Below are 20,317 nucleotides of genomic sequence, written 5' to 3' on the forward strand. Positions count from 1 at the left end.
ATTTTATAATTTCAAACCAATTTTCAATCCTTCATGATGTTTAAGTGAAACAGACCTACATTTATACGTATTATATATAAGTAGATGCAAAATTATTTATCTCATATAATGGATAACGCATAGTAATAAAAAACCCACTTTATCCAGATCATTCAGATCAGAACATAACAAGCATTAAATTAATCAAAGCTTATCACATATGGCCAAGATTCGTAAATGTCATTTTCCTTAAACAGATTATGTAAAATTGAAGCCAATTCTCCATAATCGGCAACAATTATATAAATTGATGTTAAAGGTTTTTTCTTGACATTACATCCTTATTCAATATTTTATACTTCACAGCATTTACCTTATAGTGTGATATTTTAATGGTTGTATTTAAAATGTAAGTGAAATCGCTAATGACTATCGGAATCTGTATCGGTCTGTCAATGGGATCGTTGTGCCGGCCTCACTGCGGAATGTAAATAGAATGAAAACAGCAACCGGCGAGACGGTCAGAAAAACTTCTTTTAATTATTTATTTACTACTCGCTCGCTCCACTCGGGTTAAATTATAACTGAGTAATAACAAAGTTTTAAACTAAGCCTCGGATGTTCGTTTTGCCCGCTTTCATTTTGACGTTCCAAATTCGAAATTCGCTCCTTTTTTTTTATCTGTGATTCATTTTGACATTTCGCTTGATAGCAATTATGTTCGGATACTCGTTATGCTTATTTATGACGTTAATACAGAGTTCAGTGTGCGTTTGAATTTGGAAGTTTTTGCTGTCAATCACGTCTAAACATATTCACGGGGATTTTATGTAAATTGATATGTACATAGATAATGTTGTTATGCAAATAATGTGTTAATCAATAAAAATTAAAAATAGTAATACAATGTATATTTCAATACAATACATAGACAATTTTATATACATATAACTGAATTGGAATTTAATTGTATGCAAGTCCGAATCAACTGTATAATAAACAACTTAATTAACATTTTAAGCTTGAATGTTTATGATTCCTTTCTCTACAGTTTTTGTGCATTTAACTCAATTAAATTACCACCATGATGAAGCTTGGTAGTTAATTACAATAATGTAAAATATTCTTATATTATCAAAATATTTATATGTCAGTGCCCATTATCCTATTCTACTACTAATATTATAAATGCGAAAGTTTGTAAGGATGTGTGTGTATTTGTTGCTCTTTCACGCAAAAACTGCTGAATCGATTACAGTGAAATTTGGTACGTAGACAGCTGGACAACTGGAATAACATACAGGCAACTTTTTATCCCGATATTCCTACGGGATACGGATTGACGCGGGTTAAACCGCGGGCCTTAGCTAGTCTTTATATATATAAATGTCTCGGGCCTAGAATGTTAGTTAGTATAGTCCTCCGAAACGGCTGGACCGTCTGAGAGTCGAACGACATCTATTTTTCATATCCCAAAATGATAAGAGTAGCGTAGAACAGGATTTGCCGGGTCAGCTACTTAATATCTAATTATAACGGTATTTATAATGTCTTCTTCACTTTAGACCTGTTTATACTTATACAAATAAGATAATCATTTTAATGATATATCATTATTTGTCACATTAGATACATATCTTGAGTCTTAAAAAAAACTTATGATTTTTATGTACATGATAAATCAGTAATGTGTGTTATTGACAAATAAATTATAATATATTTAATGTACAATTCATGTTGATGTAACAGAAACAATCATTGAATGCAATGAAACAATTAAAAGTTATTCACAGAAAAATCAATATTGTTTATCATTCGACTCAACTATCCAAGTCTCTTACGATACATACGTTCTACAATATAACCCTACGTCGCCCGTCACCTGTCAGACCTGTCACCCAGCTGTCACCCTGTCAAATATGTCTCGATATGAGATAAGGCATTTCTTGGGAATGATAAGGTGATAACCATGTTTCTATGTTGAATCATTTATTGTTATATCAAGATTTGTTTAAACTCAATTGAGTAACATTTACATCATGTAAAGAGGAGTCCAGTATGTGTGTTAAGACTGCCTAATAGTACAATAAGATATTAATTTTAGACATTTTATTATTTTAAAAGAGCAACTACAGAGTTTCCTGCCGGCTCTTCTCTATAGAAGCTGCGCCGAACCGGCGGTAAATGTTAAAGCTGTGTAAAATGACGATTCATAAGTGCTTCTTTAAGAAGTCTAATTGAATAAATAATTATTTGATTTGATTTTTAGTTTTATAGCAATGAAATGTTTTATAAATGAGAAATTTTTGATATAATAGAGGAAATTGATCACGAGGCGAGATTCGATTCTCCGTTTCTTTTTTTAAAAATTTCTCAAATAGATGTTTGAGTTTAGTATGGCACTTAACTTTGTAAAACCTACTATTGTTCTAGTGGTTAGTAAATTCTCTTAAGTGATCGGAAAACTGTCTGATATATAACATGGGGCATAACTATTGGATGGGTATAGCTGTGTATGTCGTTTTAAAGCAGTACTATTTCCACTGTACAAGAGGGAGCTATACCGGCCACTTTCCTACACTGGAATTAGTAATACTTTAAGACGTCACGATTACCCCCCAGATACTTTTTAGCGGAAGCCGTGACTATACATACATCGCACTATTCAGTTAATGTCGTCAGGCATACATACAAATAAACTATCAGAAACATACTGTCAAGAATAAAATCTGTTGAATATTGATACGTATGATGTGTCTTGAGGGGTAGAAATAGCATAAACGATAAGACAACATATAATTTTTAGTATAAACAGTATTAAAGCATTATTGACAAATGTATTTAAAATCTCGTTTCTTTTGTTACAGATGCAATGGGTAAGTTCGAGACAGCGGGAGGCGTAAATCATGGCCGCCATAAACGGGGCAAAGAAAAATTTCCAATCTTCATAAAAATCCGAAAAATAATTACGGCCAACGCGGTTGGCTCGTTAATATAGCATATTAGTTCGTTTTAATCGACCGTTAAACGGCTGATTAAGTGTCTCGGTTTGAGTGTTTGTGTGATCGGCTTTTATAATGCATAGATAATAGGAGAAATGTAAATCCTACTAATATTATAAACGCGAAAGTTTGTAAGTATGGATGGATGTTTGTTACTCTATTTACCATGACCATATCAACCAGTGGAATCGAGAACTTCTGTTTTTTTTCGGTACGTCGGTTGGAAGTACATCTAAGATAATAAAAATGTATTTGAAAATATTGATCCAAATATAATTTTGAATTAATAATTTAATTAAAGTAAATAAAGTTTTCTTTTGACTATGAGGTCGCAGCCGCGCGCAGTAACTAGTATCTGATGATAATAAAATTTTAATCACATTTTTGCTAAACCCATTTTGATGTTAAACTGTTTTGTTATTTTAACAAGCAAAATATTATCGGCAAAGACTAGAAGTCGCGGATTCGACGCGAATCGTAAAATTTGATTAGATCATTAAGTTTCGTTAATTTATTGCGCAGGCGCATGTGTCTGGAGGGGCCTTATCACCTTGCGATAGGGTCGAGTTTCGTATAATTTATTTAAAACATATTTAAATTTTTAGTACGAGAGGGAAGTTATTGTATTGTTTCATAGATTGGTAGTCAAAATCGATGAGAAATTTCATCGAATCTAATCTAGCAATTTTAACTATGAAGACTTCTAAGTGGATAAATAAAGATATTCATTTAAGAATTCATATTATATAGATAATTTATGTGAATTTTAATAAATAAGTTTACCGTACGAAATAATTATTAAAGACAATCTGATCCGCTATAAAATTGTCCGTATCTGACCAAATTTAATTAGGACAACACAGAAGACAGGTTTCAATAAAAAAAAAGAATCATCGAAATGGGTTCACCCAGTCGAAATATCCGTGATAACAAACACTAAATAATACGGTCGAATTTTGACATTTTTTTAAATCTATATGATTAACTAGCTGTCCGCCCTGCTTCGCCCGTGGTACGTATATAGCCTATAGCCTTCCTCAATAAATGAGCTATCTAAAACTAAAAGAATTTTTCAAATCGGACCAGTACTTCCTGAGATTACTGCGTTCAAACAAACAAACTCTTCTGCTTTATAATGTTAGTAATAGATTTGATACAAATCTGTTCCGATGTTAAGGTCTATACACAATGACACAAATAAACAAATACCCTAAATTTTCTACAACAGAAACAATACATCGCTAAAAATCAAATTTCAAATTTGAATAACATCAGATCCATTCGCGTAGTAAAATAAATTAAAAGCAACAATTCCGAACGTACACGGGAACACACTCAAAACATTTTACTATTTATCATAAAATGTCGATCCCCCGTCCCGCTCTGGCGCGATAGGTGCGAGGGGGACGGGCGACCTCTCGTATCGTTGATTTGTTCCTGGCTATGCTATTAATTATGGATATAATGAGCTTTTTATTATTTCAATCAAATGAATCTCTTGGGTTCTGTAGGAAATGGTATTTATCACACACCAGCGGTCATATATAGCCTAAATGCGATATTTTGTGGATGGATGTATGTGTGTGTATGTTTGTTACTCTTTCACGCAAAAACTGCTGAACCGATCGCAATGAAATTTGGTACGTAAAAAGCTGGATAACTGGAATAACACATCGGCAACTTTGTTCCGATTTTCCTGGGGGATACGGACTTATGCAGGTGAAACCGCGGGGCGTAGCAAGTGTATATAAAACTAAGAAAACACACATAAAATGCTTACTGTTATTATTTTGAAAAAGGTTTACTGCGGGCCTCTAAAATTGATTAATGAACCTATAGCCCCATAGCATGGCGCAGTGATAGCATCTCGCGTTGCCTAGCAACCATTGTTCCATGGGTTGCCTGTCATTATACCATTTCTATAGTTATTAATGAAATAATGCGTTAACCAGATTTCGTTTAATTGTATCGTATGATATCAGAGTTACGTGTGCTAAATTTCATCAAAATTGGTTCAGTTTTATATTCTTTATGCTACTCGTTTTGCTTGAAGTTTTGGTAGTTTCAGCTTAAATATAAATCTGATCACAATCGATACAATCGTTTATGTGTAACTTGTTAAGCACTTGAATTTGTCGTACATACAATATACACACGTTAAATTGAAAACCAAACCATAAACGAGTAAAACATAAATCATAAAACATTAACAAAATGATAGATTACAAAGCTGATACGTTTCACCATAATTAAATTGTTACACAGATAAAAATCGAACCGTTCCCATAATTAAATAATAATTGTTAATTACTCTATTATCTATTTAAAAAACACCATAAATTGCGCATCAGTCAAAGATGGCGTCAGATAGTGACAGATTGACGTTAGATTAAAAATGGCGTAAGCAACACCGTTGCTACATGCGATATTACCATAAACTCATTTCTCTACATTATATTTGAGAATTTTTAAATGCCGCTAGTAATATCAAACTTAAATATTCTTCTGATTTAAATAAAATCCTTGTAAATTTATCTATAATTTATTTGATTCTATTTTTTGTTAGTCAAATCCAATAAAAAACCGCAAGAAAGTCCAGAATAGTAAAATTATCATAAACAAATTCCTCTCCACGACTGGTATAAGTAATATTTAATAAAAATAAATCATCTATAATAAGATAAGCTCCCAAAACATTGCATAAACGCGACGAAACAACTTCAGAAATATACAACACAAAAAACGCCAAGTAAACTCGCATTATCAGATCCTTAAAGTCATAACTTATATCTCAACAATAGTAGTTATGATAACGAACTGGGTGTTTACACAGAATTTGTGTTAAGTGCATCCATACGTGGCGCTTGGAAGGTGAAATTTTAAACAAACGAAATAAAAATCACACCCAACGCAACAAAAACGTTCTTTTGCATCAATTTCGTAAGCATAACGAGCTGCAGGCATCGTCAATGACCAAAAGAAAGGTATCTCTTAACATTTATAACACTTATTGTAAATGCCTTGTCCGAGTCACGCGGCTCGCTAAACGCACGTTGACACGTACCGAAACGGTCATATGCGAGATTCAAATTTCGAACGCCAAATCCAAGATGGCGACCTTCGCAAGTCGTTTATCAATCGTGATTTACGCGCCACGGTCGAGGTCGACGGCCGCCCGAATTTCGTTCAGAAATGCAGTGGAGTAATTTATTTGTGACCATCTATTATTTTGTAGACTCGCGAGGTCCTAAACGCAGCTGACATTAATATATCATTTTACGCGACGGCGCGGTCCGCCGTGCTGCGTCCCGCTCGCGCGTACCGGGCGCGCGGAGGAGCGAGCGGGACAGCGACAGGGGGGCGAGTAGTTAGCGTTTTCACTTTTTATAGTAGCAATATATTTGATCAGCTGATCGTCATGACGTTAACTGCGCGTGTGGCTATGTGTAATGTTTTTCATAATTTATATTATAGTGGTTTGGATGTTTTTATACGTGTTGGATAGGTCACGGCTTTATTTATAATGTGGAATATTTTATCTAATGGCAACAGCGGCCTCAATGTGGCCAGCGTTGACAGATAAATTTCGCACCGACGACTGTTTTTGGTTGTTTACCGTTTATTTATGGTCTGGTGTCGATATAAATTAAAATAATCGATAATACGCGTAATAAAATTATAATTGTAATTAACGGTTCCATTAAGCTGCTTTATGGTTTCAAATTGTGTTTAATCTGTATCGGTGGTATTTTTTTATTTATTTCTTGACTTTTAGTGTTGTCATATGTCATTTTTATAATATTTTGGGTTCTTTAGCGTTTCGAAATTCGTATCTCATTATGTTTGATTTATTAGCCTTAACCGATGTGTTATTTAATGCCTATCTATTTGCATTTCAAATTTCATCCAAAAGATAGAAGTTTTTTTTTAACATGGCAACATATCTTCATATAACATTTGACCTTTAAAACATTCGTAGATGGATATAGGATTATCTAAGAAAGTGAAGATATAAGGCGAGGCAATAAAAGATCGACAAAAGAAAGGAAAAGATGCACTTACTCATGACGAATCTTTTGGCTACAGGCCGAAGGACGTATTTCACAATTTAAGCACTAGTCTGCAGGTAAAGATATTATTTATTTTCTACCTAAACGCTTTATCGTCCAAACCACTGTACATATTATGATGAATTTTGATTATATGGTAAATTAAATTTTCATGACAACCATTTACTTTTACGTACCTATATTTATTGTCTTAAAGGGAACAAGAAGGAAGTGTAGTTATATTACTTACTAGCTTTCCGCCCCGGTTTCGCCCGTGGTACATATATCCTCTGTCACTCAGTAAACATGCAGCTTTATAATGGTGAAAGAATTAGAATCGATCCAATAGCTTTTGTATGAAAACATTGCAAACATACATACATAACTAATATATCCACTTTGTAATATTAGTGTAGATGTGAGTTTATGATAGTCACTCGATAGCTCCGAAACCACTCAAATATAGTTTAGATATATTTAGTTTAAATATAATTGTATAAGTAGTACATGTATATATATTTAGTTTAAATATAATTGTATAAGTAGTGCTTGTTCGTCAAGCACCATGCTGATACTTATTTATTTATTTGTTTGTTCTTTATAATAACAATAACAACAATTAAATCCGGACATAATTAAAAGAAAACAATTAAAAACAAGTGTACATATGGCGGAGGGCACAATATATAAGAATTACTTAGAAATGACTCAATTAATAACGATTTTATAGAACACAGACCACGCCACGGGCAACAGCTAGTGACGAACAGGCCTCATGTGTGCGTCACACGTGGTAACATAAATATTTTTGGTGGTAATCGATTTCCGAAAGCCAGTCCCCTCGCGCGCCGATGAGATTCTGTGGATATGCATTATCTATTGAATTAATCGCGTATTAAATCGGTTAAATATCCTTTTGTATGTACAGGATATTGTTTCCTTGGTAACCGTATCAGAAACCTAATGTCTAATACTAGAGAATCTAATAAGAGAGAGAGAGGAAAGACAGAGAAAGCGACTTTGTTTCATACTATGTAGTGATTCTGTTTCTCTGTCCATCCCTATGTCTCTACGTATGCTTAATCTTGAAAACTACGCAACGGATTTTGATGGGATTTTATTTAATAAATGGAGTGATTTAATATGAAGTTTTATATGTATAACAACGCCATTTAAACTACTCCGCATTTGTGTGCGAAGTCACGGACACATGCTAGTAAAGTAGTATCTTATAAATAAAAATATATCTCTCACATTACAGTATTAGAGGGCCGTGTGGTAGTAATTGTACGTAAGACATAGTCCCTCTCAATAACGATCCGTCAAATCGTGAAGTTATCTCGAGATTAGATATGATAACATATCAGAAATCCTAAATTCGGAAGATCACAGCGCTGTGAGATGAAGGTTATCTGATGCTGTGCACTAGGTGTATGAATCGACTTAAATTGAACTAGTTTCAATATTTCCTTGAAGCGGGAATAGTTTTAAAACTAATTGGATTAGCTTTATAACATCTTGCCTTAAATAACTTATAGTTAGGTATGCTAACTGAAGACCTAAAATACTACTAAGTAGTTTAATAATACATAGATATTACTTATGTTTACATAGATTATCATAAATGTAATGAATACATGACTTGCTACTAAACGCGATCGTTTGTGAGTATGGTTGATTCTATGTAGGTATGGATGTTTGTTACTCTTTCGCTCAAAAACTACTTAACCGATTGCAATTTATTTTGGTACGTAGATAGCTGGACAAGTGGAGTAACACATAGGCAACTTTTTATCCTGATATTCCTACGGGATAGAGACCTACGCGGGTGAAACCACGGGGCGCAGCTAGTTTTGAATAAAACCAAATCACTAGCCTAAGATAACCGCTTTTTATTCAGTCACGATATGCATTAAATAATCAGATATTCTATTTCCTAGACTACACCGAGATATAATAACTACCTACTTCAATAGATTAAAATATTTCCTAGGTATCCATTTCATTCTGAGAATGTAATTATGGCCGTAATTATCTTTATCGTTTTTATTACAATTAAACTTTTAATCTATTAAAGATGCAGTGTTGATTGAAGCGTCTTTCTGTGCTCTTTTGGACAGTATATATTATGTTTTTCGATTAAAACAATGAGGAAAATGCACTGTTTCTGTCGAATATCTATCTATAAAGCACTCCATCCGTTGTAAGTATAATGAAGAATACTCGCTTCGTTTAGAATTGCAGAACTTGATTACAATTTATCAGTTTTCAATAGTATTACGGGAGTAAAAACGTAGCAGGACATGTCGTTAGATATTTTAACTTTAAATGAGAAAAAAAGCACTAAAAATAATTATAAACCCAAATAATCCAGCCTATCCACACAAATCCGTTCGCATTAGCGCGTATCGCACCGTCCTGGCATCATTAATCTACGTGACAGTTCAAAATTTAGTTACAGAGGGTCCCCCCCCCCGCGCCCGCGCCCTCTCCCGCCATCGAGGCGTTCGAATACGGTTCCAAATTTGAAATGTTTATAAAATGCGTTTGAATTTCGAATTTCGTTAAGAATATAGAATAGAATGCCGTTTTCATTTGAATTTAATATGCAGATTCTGCGCAATAGAATCGCAATGTAATATAACATTTACACAAATGTCACATGATACTATAAGAATAAAAACTTGTCAAGTATGACAGTAAATTCACATGAAACGGATGAACACATTTTGATCCTCTTTCGTATTCAACGGAAATAGAATGTCATTTTAAATCGGTGAACATAAAAAATGGCGATTATTTTTTTTTTTAATCAGCTTATAATCTCGTTTAAACTAAATAGGCTATATCAATCAGTACCAGGAACACAGCGTATCAAGTAGATTCCCTGCTGCGTCTGTCGCGAGCACGCGTCGATACTGCTAATTACAACCTATTTCCTATTTCTGGGAGCCTGGTAATTTTAGATATCAAGTTTTACAGAAGAAATTAAAAAACTATATGAAATCTGGATTTTTGTCTTCTAACGCAATATCGAAATTCATTTCTTGATCTATCATAAATCTGTTTTGAGAAATAAATGATGGAACCCACACATCATAATAATTTAAGCTTTTTAAAAATCGATATAATGAAGACGCGCAATAATTTAAAAATTTCCATATAAACATAGTATGAAACAACAGACAGTACAAAATATAATTAATTATTTCTATAAAAACTTGCCCGTACACCTCAAAACGTCACATTTACGCAAATCTTCAATCACGGAGGTTTCCCATTACATACATACAAATTCCATCTAACTAGACAGTTAATTCGGTGTGGTCACGCAAGGAAAACACGATATTTTTTAACTAAAGCCAATGACCCGACCACATTTATACGTTTTTAATTAAACACTTATCAATTTTAATATTATAAATGCAGGTGTGTCTGTCTGTTTCGCATGTAAGGCTAAATGAACCCGAAAATCATCGAGACAACATAAAAATCGAGATTGAAATGTCTTAGTATTTTCGACTGGGTGAACCAATTTCGGTGATTCTTTATTCATTTCATAGCTGATGGCTTCCGCGTGGCTGTCTTAATATAATCTAGTTAAAAAACAACATATTTAAAAAATCTTCATGCAGTATTAAACATTTGATATAAACATTCTAAAAATAGAAACAACTACCCGCCACGAATATGAGGGTAATTTCTTAGTCGATGAATAATCGAAAATACATTCGAATACAGGACAGCGTATCTCAAACTCTATACCACACACATAAAGTGCAATTTTAACTGGGGGTGAGCAGTGACTGGCACAATTCAGTACTGGCATATTTCGCCCTTTTTTATTACACGCACATACAGACATTTTGTGCATTAATATTTCTGAGTTTTTCTCGAATATTTTGCGAGGGTAATTATTGGATAATGAACGTGCGACAAAACCTTCCTACTGGCTTCGGATAGCTAGCTTAATAACCTAAAGTACTAACCTAAGTTATTGTCTATTTTGCAAAGGATAGATTATGGATACCGAGAACACAGTTATTTACGTAAAGAATACTATAATTATATTAATGAAGAACACTATTTGTTAATTGCTCTAAGAATTGCCCGACATTTATCTACAACTAGCTGCGCCCCGCGGTTTCACCCGCATAAGTCCGTATCCCGTAGAAATATCGGGATAAAAAGTTGCCTATGTGTTATTCCAGTTGTTCAGCTGTCGACTTAGCAAATTTCATTCCAATCGGTTCTGTAGTTTATGCGTGAAAGAGCAACAAACACACACACATCCTTACAAACTTTCACATTTATAACATAAGTAGGATAGGATATACAAAGCAGACTCGTTTTAAGTGAAATCAGCAACGAAATTCCAACAGCAGATTTCAACGACCAGCTACGGTTCTACACGCAAAAAACCACATATTTAATATCATCACGGTGACCTCATTAGAAAAATGCGCTTGTAATCCACAATACCCGATAAACAATTAAACAAATGAACTATCACCACGCCCCACTGCACCCCACTGTCAATCACATTACGGAGTCACTTGTAAACGGTGGATGGCCATCAAAGCGTCATTACTAAAACACACCCCACCTTTATCTGAGCGTTTTATATTCATTCGGGGACTGGCGGGACACTAGTTTGGAGTCCGCTATCACCTGATCGGATGTTTTGGATTTTGTGTGGGGGTCTTGTAAATGGTTTTCAATTTTTTATGACTAGCTCCGCCTTGCGGTTTCACCCGCGTAAGTCTGTATCCCGAAGGAATATCGGGATAAAAAGTTGCCTATGTGTTATTCCAGTTGTCCAGCTGTCTACGTACCAAATTTCGGTGCAATCAGTTCAGTAGTTTTTGCGTGAAAGAGTAACAAACATACACATACACATACATCCATCCTCGCAAACTTTCGCATTTATAATATTAGGAGGATAGGATTATGAAAATTGTATGTGGATTTTGTTAGTGGTGCATTCACGTTTAAAGTGGCTGAGTAACTTTAGTAACTTGGGTGCTTTGACTTCAAGTTATCTCTAGCTAAGACTGGAGAAGAAAGGGCTAAGTTACTGTTTTTTGCAATTAACTGTATTGGTTTATTTGGTCTTATGACAATTAACCAGGATGAAATTATGTCAGGATATAAAAAGGTTATAATTTTTCTTAAACTGATAAAATTAAACCGAGGAATGTTCTGTCTGTTATTGTAATGTTAAATTACAGTTTTCAACATGTGGTCGACTAAAATGTCAACCCATATATCTACCTACATGATTATTATGTTGGCGCGTCAGTACTCGTGCCGTGGTGACGTACTCCAGTCCATCCATGATCGATGCACTGTCACTGTGACAGTGTCAAGGTCGAGTTTGACAGCTGTCAAACGTAGACAGCGGCTGTCAAAGTACGCGGTGCTGAAAAACGCTCCGCTGTCAGGCCGTAATGGATAGCCTTCCGGACGAGCGCCATGTTTGTTTCGAGGTTAACGAACTTCATATTTTTGAAACGTAATCTTGTGGCTCTTTGAAATGGTTTTTTTTCCTCTCATTCCTATGTTCGGAACGAATATTTCCAGCTAACGATTTGTTTATAGCAACAAATCAAAAGATACAACGGCTTTTTGGAATACAAAGAATTCTAATTTCAAAAGTTTAAATGCCCTCTTCTAATATTGAAATTACAAAATCGCGTACGTAGCGATGTGTTTTATTTTCTTAACTTTTTCAATCTTCAGCAGAGTCGCATAAACATCCCCATAACGGAAACTCAAATTCCAATCCCAACATGAGCTGAGCAATTTTGACACCGGCTAAAAGCAGACACCTAAGCACATAGACTATCGATTTGTACCTACGATGATATACCTAGGATGCCTCCCTCAGCGAGCCATCGACCCTGCCTCCGCCCAAGGCATTTGCCGCTCTATCACCAATGAAAACGGCCCGTATTCCGCTGACGAGCAGAACCTTTCTTACCACGTATATCATGTTCAATAAGACAGTAAAAGACATCGGGCAGTCGGACAATATTCGCATTTATTTCTATTGGTTTAAGGGCAAGGCGGTTCCGCCCTGGCTAGGGCGGGCGCAATTAGGCAGCTCGCGTTTAAAAATGCATTTTTTTATTACACACTGTTTTCACGCTCGGGTGATATTTAGTCACGTCCATTGTTATTGTAATTAGTCTGCGATATGATTTTATAAATTTCAGCTTAACTTTCGTTTCCACGTTCCTTCCATGACGATATCGTGTTTGTATGTAGATAGTTCAGTTGGATCTATATATTTTCAGATACGTTATATCATATCATTTATAAATTTTTGTTATAACTGGTCTATTACGTTTCGTAGTGAATCTAATAGATGGAATGTAATATATTCTATACTAGCTGCGGCCCGCGGTTTCACCCGCGTAAGTCTGCATCTGATAAAAAGTTGCCTATGTGCAGCTATCTACGTACCAAATTTCATTGCAATCGATTCAGTGGTTTTTACGTGAAAGAGTAACAAACATCCATACATACATACATCCATCCATCCATCCATACTTACAAACTTTCGCGTGTATTATATTAGTAGGATTAAGATTTTACGAACAACAGACTTACAAGTTAAGCCTATCTGCTCTTATTTATATGTTAGTCCGCAGATTTATGGTTTTTTCACAACGTCATCATATCCTGTACAGCTCTTTAATGTCTGAGCTACCTTATTTACAAAACAATACAAACGCGTCAATCGCTACAGTAGGTAATGAATCTCATAAGATCTACAAAACTTTAAACTTTCGAACTGTACATCAAAACCCGCAAAACTGCGCAACAAGAAATTAAATACTTTATTCGATATCTAAATAATAGGGTACAATATACATAAATACGCTGCAGACCCTAGGGGTTACTATGCTATTACAAAAATTGCTTCATATAAGTACGTGGCTTGCGGTATCGGATACATTTTTATGTATCTTGGAATTTTAAATTTACTTATGAGACAGAGAAAATAGGCATGATTCGTGTTGCAGTAGGTTTTTTGTGTTAATGGATGTATTTTGAAGGTAAATAACTATTATAGATTATTAATTAGTTCCGTTTGTTAATTGTCCAGTCATAATTAGTTATTTTATGTCAAACCTAGTTTATTATATTGGAGGGAGCTTCGCGAAACGGTTGGCGTGATTATTTTTTTGTTTGATTTGAAACCATTTTAGAGGAATTTAGAAAAGGTTTCCTAGAATTGGTGACCTTTTTGGAGATAAGAGTTAATTAAATAATTTGTTGAAGCTTTATAGTAATATTTTGTAATTAATTTTATATGGGATAGGATATTCAACTTAATTATTTTGTAAATTGAAATCTATGTCCCTATTATTAAGATAAATCTTATAACATTTCATTTCAAATCTATGCAGTCATTTCCACTATAGATAGATACATAAAACATAACTCTCCTATCAGCGGGGTCGGTTTAAAGCAGCATATCCGTGCATTAAGAATGAAATAAACAAAAAAACACATAAAACCTTTACTAAGGTCACATAACCGTGCCGCGTCTTAAATATGTGATTTATTGTGTGAACGGAGACATCCCTTTAGCGCAGGTACCTACATGCTAGCAGGTGCTGATCTCCTAGTATCTCACTAAATCATCCGAAGCATATTTATTGCCTTTTGAATCGGTTTAATTTATTTGACATGTTTAAGGCATTTTAATTTATTGTTCAAAAATAATACTAGAAGTCAGGACACGGGTTCGAGTCCCGCTGTTGCAGAACGTTTTAATTGATAAAAAAATCGATCGTTTCTTATATTAAACAAAACACAATTTAATCATTTTAGCTAGCTTTAATAAACACTAGGCAAATGATAAAGGCACTTAAAATATACGTAATCTTATAAACAAATATATAATACACACTTGACCACCCAGACGCTAGAAAAACATAATATGCATATAACTTTTTTTACATTACTTTTTTCCGGTCATGAGAATCGAACCCACACAATTACCATAAAAAAACAGTCATTCACATAGAGCGCAAAATCGAGTTTATCCGTACAAATATAACTCAATGTAAATGAGCATATTATTTATTAAGTATTCACTTTAAAAACTAATAAACACACAACTGTACATAATTAAAACTCCACAATTAACGTTATCAAGAAGCCAAATTTAAATTATAAAAGCTAGAACTGTATGTAATTCGTTCATAAAACGCAATGTTAACAAATGATAAATATAACAATACAAAAATTACGCATCCATACAAAACTAATTAACAATAACAAAAAGAACACCTGAAGCGTCAAAATTAACAAAAATCGAGGGGAAGGAACAATAATAATTAACAGTTATCATTATACACAACTAATTGCTAGGTGTTTATGATCGCCTGGTACTCCGGCCTGTTATTAAGCCGAGATTTGTTCGGATCAAAATAGGTTTTTTAAGAAAGAAAACAACTCTTCCATTGTTTTATTTATAATTGCTGTAGATTTCTATCGTAGCATTGTGTATTTGAAATAATCTGTTTAGATTATATAGTTCAATTGCTTCATGTTCGTGTATCCGTCCGAACACTGCGAATGATATCAATTTGCGTGCACAAAATGGCTGTCGGCGTATTTAAACATCGTCACGCGTCCCAGAGTTACAACTAAGGGCATATTTAGACAATTTCCTCGACAAACACGAGGTCTCGCTCTATAAATAACATAGTATTGCCAGTTGCCACCGCACCCCAGTCTGATATTCAGCAGGTTATTATAATTTTTCGCCTTATGAATATCGTCGCCTTACCCTCGCGAGGGAGTCACACCTCAGCAATTTTACTTTAATTCTTATTTAGAGTGCCGCCTTACGCTTACAAGATTTTTAGTATTTGTTTATGGCGTTAACTTGTTTTTAGACTCGATGGGGCAATTTTCGCTTTCCTTAACAACCACTTTATATCCCCCGCGAAACAAAAGCCATTCCCGTTTTTTAAATTAACCACAGATAAGAGAAGTAATACAAAGACAGCGGAGGTCAAGGGCTTTTTTTAAAAATCGAATGTTCATTTGGCGCGCGCGTCATCGCCGCGCTATCAATCATGCATGCACCATTGCGCCGCGCTTTTGTTCGAATTACGAATTTCAAAAAAGGTACATAACGCGAGCGAAAATTATGGTCGAGTTCTCTTTTCAAAATTCCATTCCGCTCGCCTCCCGCAGTGTTGCCCGCACTAAAATGCTGCACTACCACGGAGCTATTATTCAATTAAATAATTAAAAAGAACATCACGTATTTGCCCTCAGTTTAGCTCTGTTTGTATTCGTACCTTATTATTAAACTCGTTGAATGCAACTGTATAAAAAAATCACATTATTACGCAGCGAATAATATACTTATGCAGTGTGACACCGTTAAAAAGTAGGAAAATTGCTAATGGTGTATGATATTGCCTCCCCTTATTTTTGGGGAAAAGGACTAGGGGTGGCGACACCTTTGCGCTCCCAGGAGGTGTTTTTTAGTTGAGTATTTTTTCGTTTTTTTTCGTCGTGTTTTTTGCGTAATGACGCCTTGGTCCTGAGAGACTTGGTAGAATCCATTAGATAGGCGGGAAGAGCTTAATGTAACGGCTTTTTTCTTGGGAATCGAACCCCGAACTCGGTAGAAAAAACGTTGTAACTGGGAGGACATTAGCAGGCGTCGTAATGGCTTTTTATCAGACTGCGTTGGGGACATTGTATTGCCAATTTGTTGCAAACGCATGACGATTCTTCACGTTTTGCGACGTCAAAACTTAAATAATATGTGATTAATGTTATAACTCATAAGTTGCACGCTTAGGTGGGTAGTCTGTTTTGTACCTACTTATTAATCTTTATAAAGCGCTGTGCGATTCTATTCCAAGATTATTTAATAAGTTCCGAATTTTAAAATTAACTGCGAACTTTGAAGACGAAATAAAAATTCCTCGAAGACTGAACCGCTGAATTAACTTAACGGATTTAAAAATGGTTGCTAGAAAACTTTTAAACAAATTACGTTTACACAGAGTTTTTCAAATGTTTCCTATTTTTCGACATATATTTTATATTGCTTAGATTTATGTATGTTTTTTTTTTCAGGCAAATGGTGCCCATCGCGGCGTGAATGGTCGTCCCCGCCGGATGTAGCGCGGCGCGTCTACTCCTCAGTGTTCCTGGGCAGCCCCGGTGAGTATCCAGGTAAATATCGGCCATAGAATTTTGAATTTCGATTTTTTTTTTTTTAAATCAGTATGTAATAACCTGCATTATCTATACGAAGAATAAAACTAATCCCTGGTTCACACCAGATTCAAATTTGGAATTTTCGAATTGTTTTACCCACATCCACATGTCTCTTGTTATTAACATAGTTCAAATTTAGACTACTAAATAACAGCCAGCTGTTTTATTTTTAATAACACAGATTAAAAAAAAGCACATCGTATTCTTAAATTAAAAAACGTTATGGCGGTTAACTTTTCGATTCCAAATACGAATATTTTATCACAACAAGAATCTATCAACACCATGAAGTATTTAAATATTGAATACAAACGTTTGTCAACGCGTGCTTAGTGGCTGTGATTTAAAGTATCTCGTGTGTCGCGTACAGTGGGTTCGTTGACAGCTAGATGCTAAGTGCTGAAAGCGCAGGACATTTGATAAACAAACGTACGGTTATTTGTTAAAAGTAATTTGTTATGATATCGGGATGTTTTTAAATTGATTTATATGTAAGAGAAATTTTATGTTTTTCCAATCTTACGTTGCTTAAAATATAAATATTAATGTTATTGTAAATATTAGATAATAAAAATAAATATGTGACAATATTAAAAGCATTTAAACATATAACGGAAACTCAATTCTTATAAAACTTATTACATATCTAATGAGTAAAAATAACACCTACTAGATTATATTCAGAAAAAATAAAACTCATTAGAAATAGAAATATCTTCAAATATCATACAATTCTTTATATACGTCTTACTTGCATTTTGCACTAAATAAATTTTAATTGTTATTTATTTCTATTAAACTTCATACGAATGTCTGAAACACATAGAGAAAAGCTCAGAAAGTACTAATTATAATAACACTAATTGTTCCCCTCGGTTTCGCCCGTGGTACATATATAGCCTCAGGAAAATTACAGCTTTCTTACGGTGTAAGAATTTTATTAATCGGTCCAGTAGTTTCGTGTGAAAACGTTACAAACATACAAAAATTAATGCTTTTTCTTTAGTACTGAAGATAACAAAAAAAAACAACAACATTCAAGTGCAATCATAGACAAAAACCCAACAGCATATTATGTAGTCTATGCGCATTTTTTGATAAAAAAAAACCTAACATCTCAATACAGAACACTTGCCTGTCAAATAAATATGACATCAATATAGCAGCGCCATCTACCCGACCATTCATAACAATAACCCGTAACCAAAGCATTGTTCTAACCTAAACTCTATCTATATGCACATAGAGTTACAATTACGATAACATTGAAATGCACTTGCTACGCTACAATGTCCGCACAAATAGATCATCTATCTCACTTCCACTTGTAGGCGCTGTTATCATCCATCTCGCTTGGATTATAATACGTCAGTAACAGTGCCCGTTTCCATTACACTAAATCAATTAACGGACGATGCTCACTTGACCGTGCATCGATACGATACGGTCGATTGTACGTGAAAAATTTAAGTAAATATGAACTTGTGAGCGTATAAATTTGCGATTAAAGTTAAAATATTTATTTATATCATATATGCTATACTTGTAGAAAATATTTAGATTCATACAATTCTCCTTAATAAAACAACAATATTAAATCATCAAGAAAAACATGCAAAGGGACAATTTTTGGACATAGAATTTCCTAAATCCTCCATAACTTAAATTCCAAACACCCATCCATCACCCGACCATAAGTTTATCCGCTTAACCGGACCGATCAAAAGCACCGCGCACAAATACAAGACGTCAGATAAAAAATAATAAAGTACTAAAATCAGAAATGGAATCGGAAGGAGCGGAGTCAATTTATTCGGCTTCGTTACAATTCCGATTTTTATCTAACGTCTTCAATGAACGCCGAAGACGGATTACAGTGGAGCTGCGTTCAGAAAAAAGAGAGAAAGGGACGGTAGTAGGTTATCGATTCCGTCCTCAACAAGAAAGGATTGGCGGAGTGGGACCGCACTATACGTCTTTACGACGTGAGAAAGAGATAAAACAATTCCTTACGCGCCTTGAATGAGACACATTCGAAACAGCTCTTTAGCCACTTACATTAAGGTCGCAGTTTCATTGTTATTGTCGGTACGATTGCGGAACCATCGAATTTTATGTTATAACTTCATTGCGCGCTCGCTGCGATACTCTTTTTTATGTTTTAAGTGGTAGAGTTGTTTTTGCGTTGCATTTTTATGGAGTTCCGATCTTTCAGATGTGAGTTTTCGTTACTATAGTGACGTGCTTTGGAATGTTTAGGCTGAGTCAGGGTTGCTCTCCACAGATGATTTTCCCATAAATTACGATGTTTTTTTCCATAAAGGATAATTAAGGCGATTAAATAATGTCAAATTTACTTAATGCTCAGGATATCTATGGTGTTATCTATTTCTAACAAGGATTATTTAAGAGCAACTTCTAAAATGGATTGTAAAGTTGTTATGAACCTTTAAAATTATTTTATTATCGTTTTCTGCAGCTTATCTTTGAAAATCGATAAAGTTTTGCATTACGGATGAATCATAAAAATTAGGATTCTGTGTTTCTTAACATTTATTCACAATAAACAATTTTATTGCATACTCATTCGAATGTGCGAGCTTTAAAATATTTTAATCTTGATGTTCCATCTTATATCGTGGCCGAGTTAAAAAGGAGAAAGAATTTGAATAAAGAAAGCTTCATGCGTGTGAAACAAGAATCAATACCTAATTATTGTTATATTATTATTATTTTAACGATGAAATTCAAAATAAGAACAAGACAGAGACGGGCATACGGGTGAGCGAGTGAGCACGGAATTGCTCAATTTGTGTCTCGACTCATAACGCGTTCCTTTTTCAAAAATCCAATAAGATCGATCGTTCGCCATGTCCGCAAATTAGAGCGGGAATCGGTGTTCGTTAGCGGCGGTTCCATTTTTAAATGTCGTAAGCGACAATGTCCGTGCATGGTAATATAGATTGTATTACGTTAATGCAAGGGCGTTTCTGTCGGGCGTGTTGTAATCTCCATCTTGGT

At 34.5% G+C, this 20,317-nt stretch overlaps 1 protein-coding gene across 1 annotated transcript in view; it reads left to right on the forward strand.

Annotated features, from left to right (window-relative positions):
* Positions 1–20,317, forward strand: part of LOC119828751 (homeobox protein homothorax) — a 244,959-nt gene that overhangs the window by 116,721 nt on the left and 107,921 nt on the right. The window contains exons 7-8 of the mRNA XM_038350994.1: positions 2,847–2,855; positions 17,153–17,251. Coding sequence (XP_038206922.1) covers positions 2,847–2,855; positions 17,153–17,251 — 108 coding nt within the window. The remainder of the gene's footprint in view (positions 1–2,846; positions 2,856–17,152; positions 17,252–20,317) is intronic.

Source organism: Zerene cesonia, chromosome 8 (assembly GCF_012273895.1).
Source record: "Zerene cesonia ecotype Mississippi chromosome 8, Zerene_cesonia_1.1, whole genome shotgun sequence".
NCBI classification, from domain to species: Eukaryota; Metazoa; Arthropoda; class Insecta; order Lepidoptera; family Pieridae; genus Zerene; species Zerene cesonia.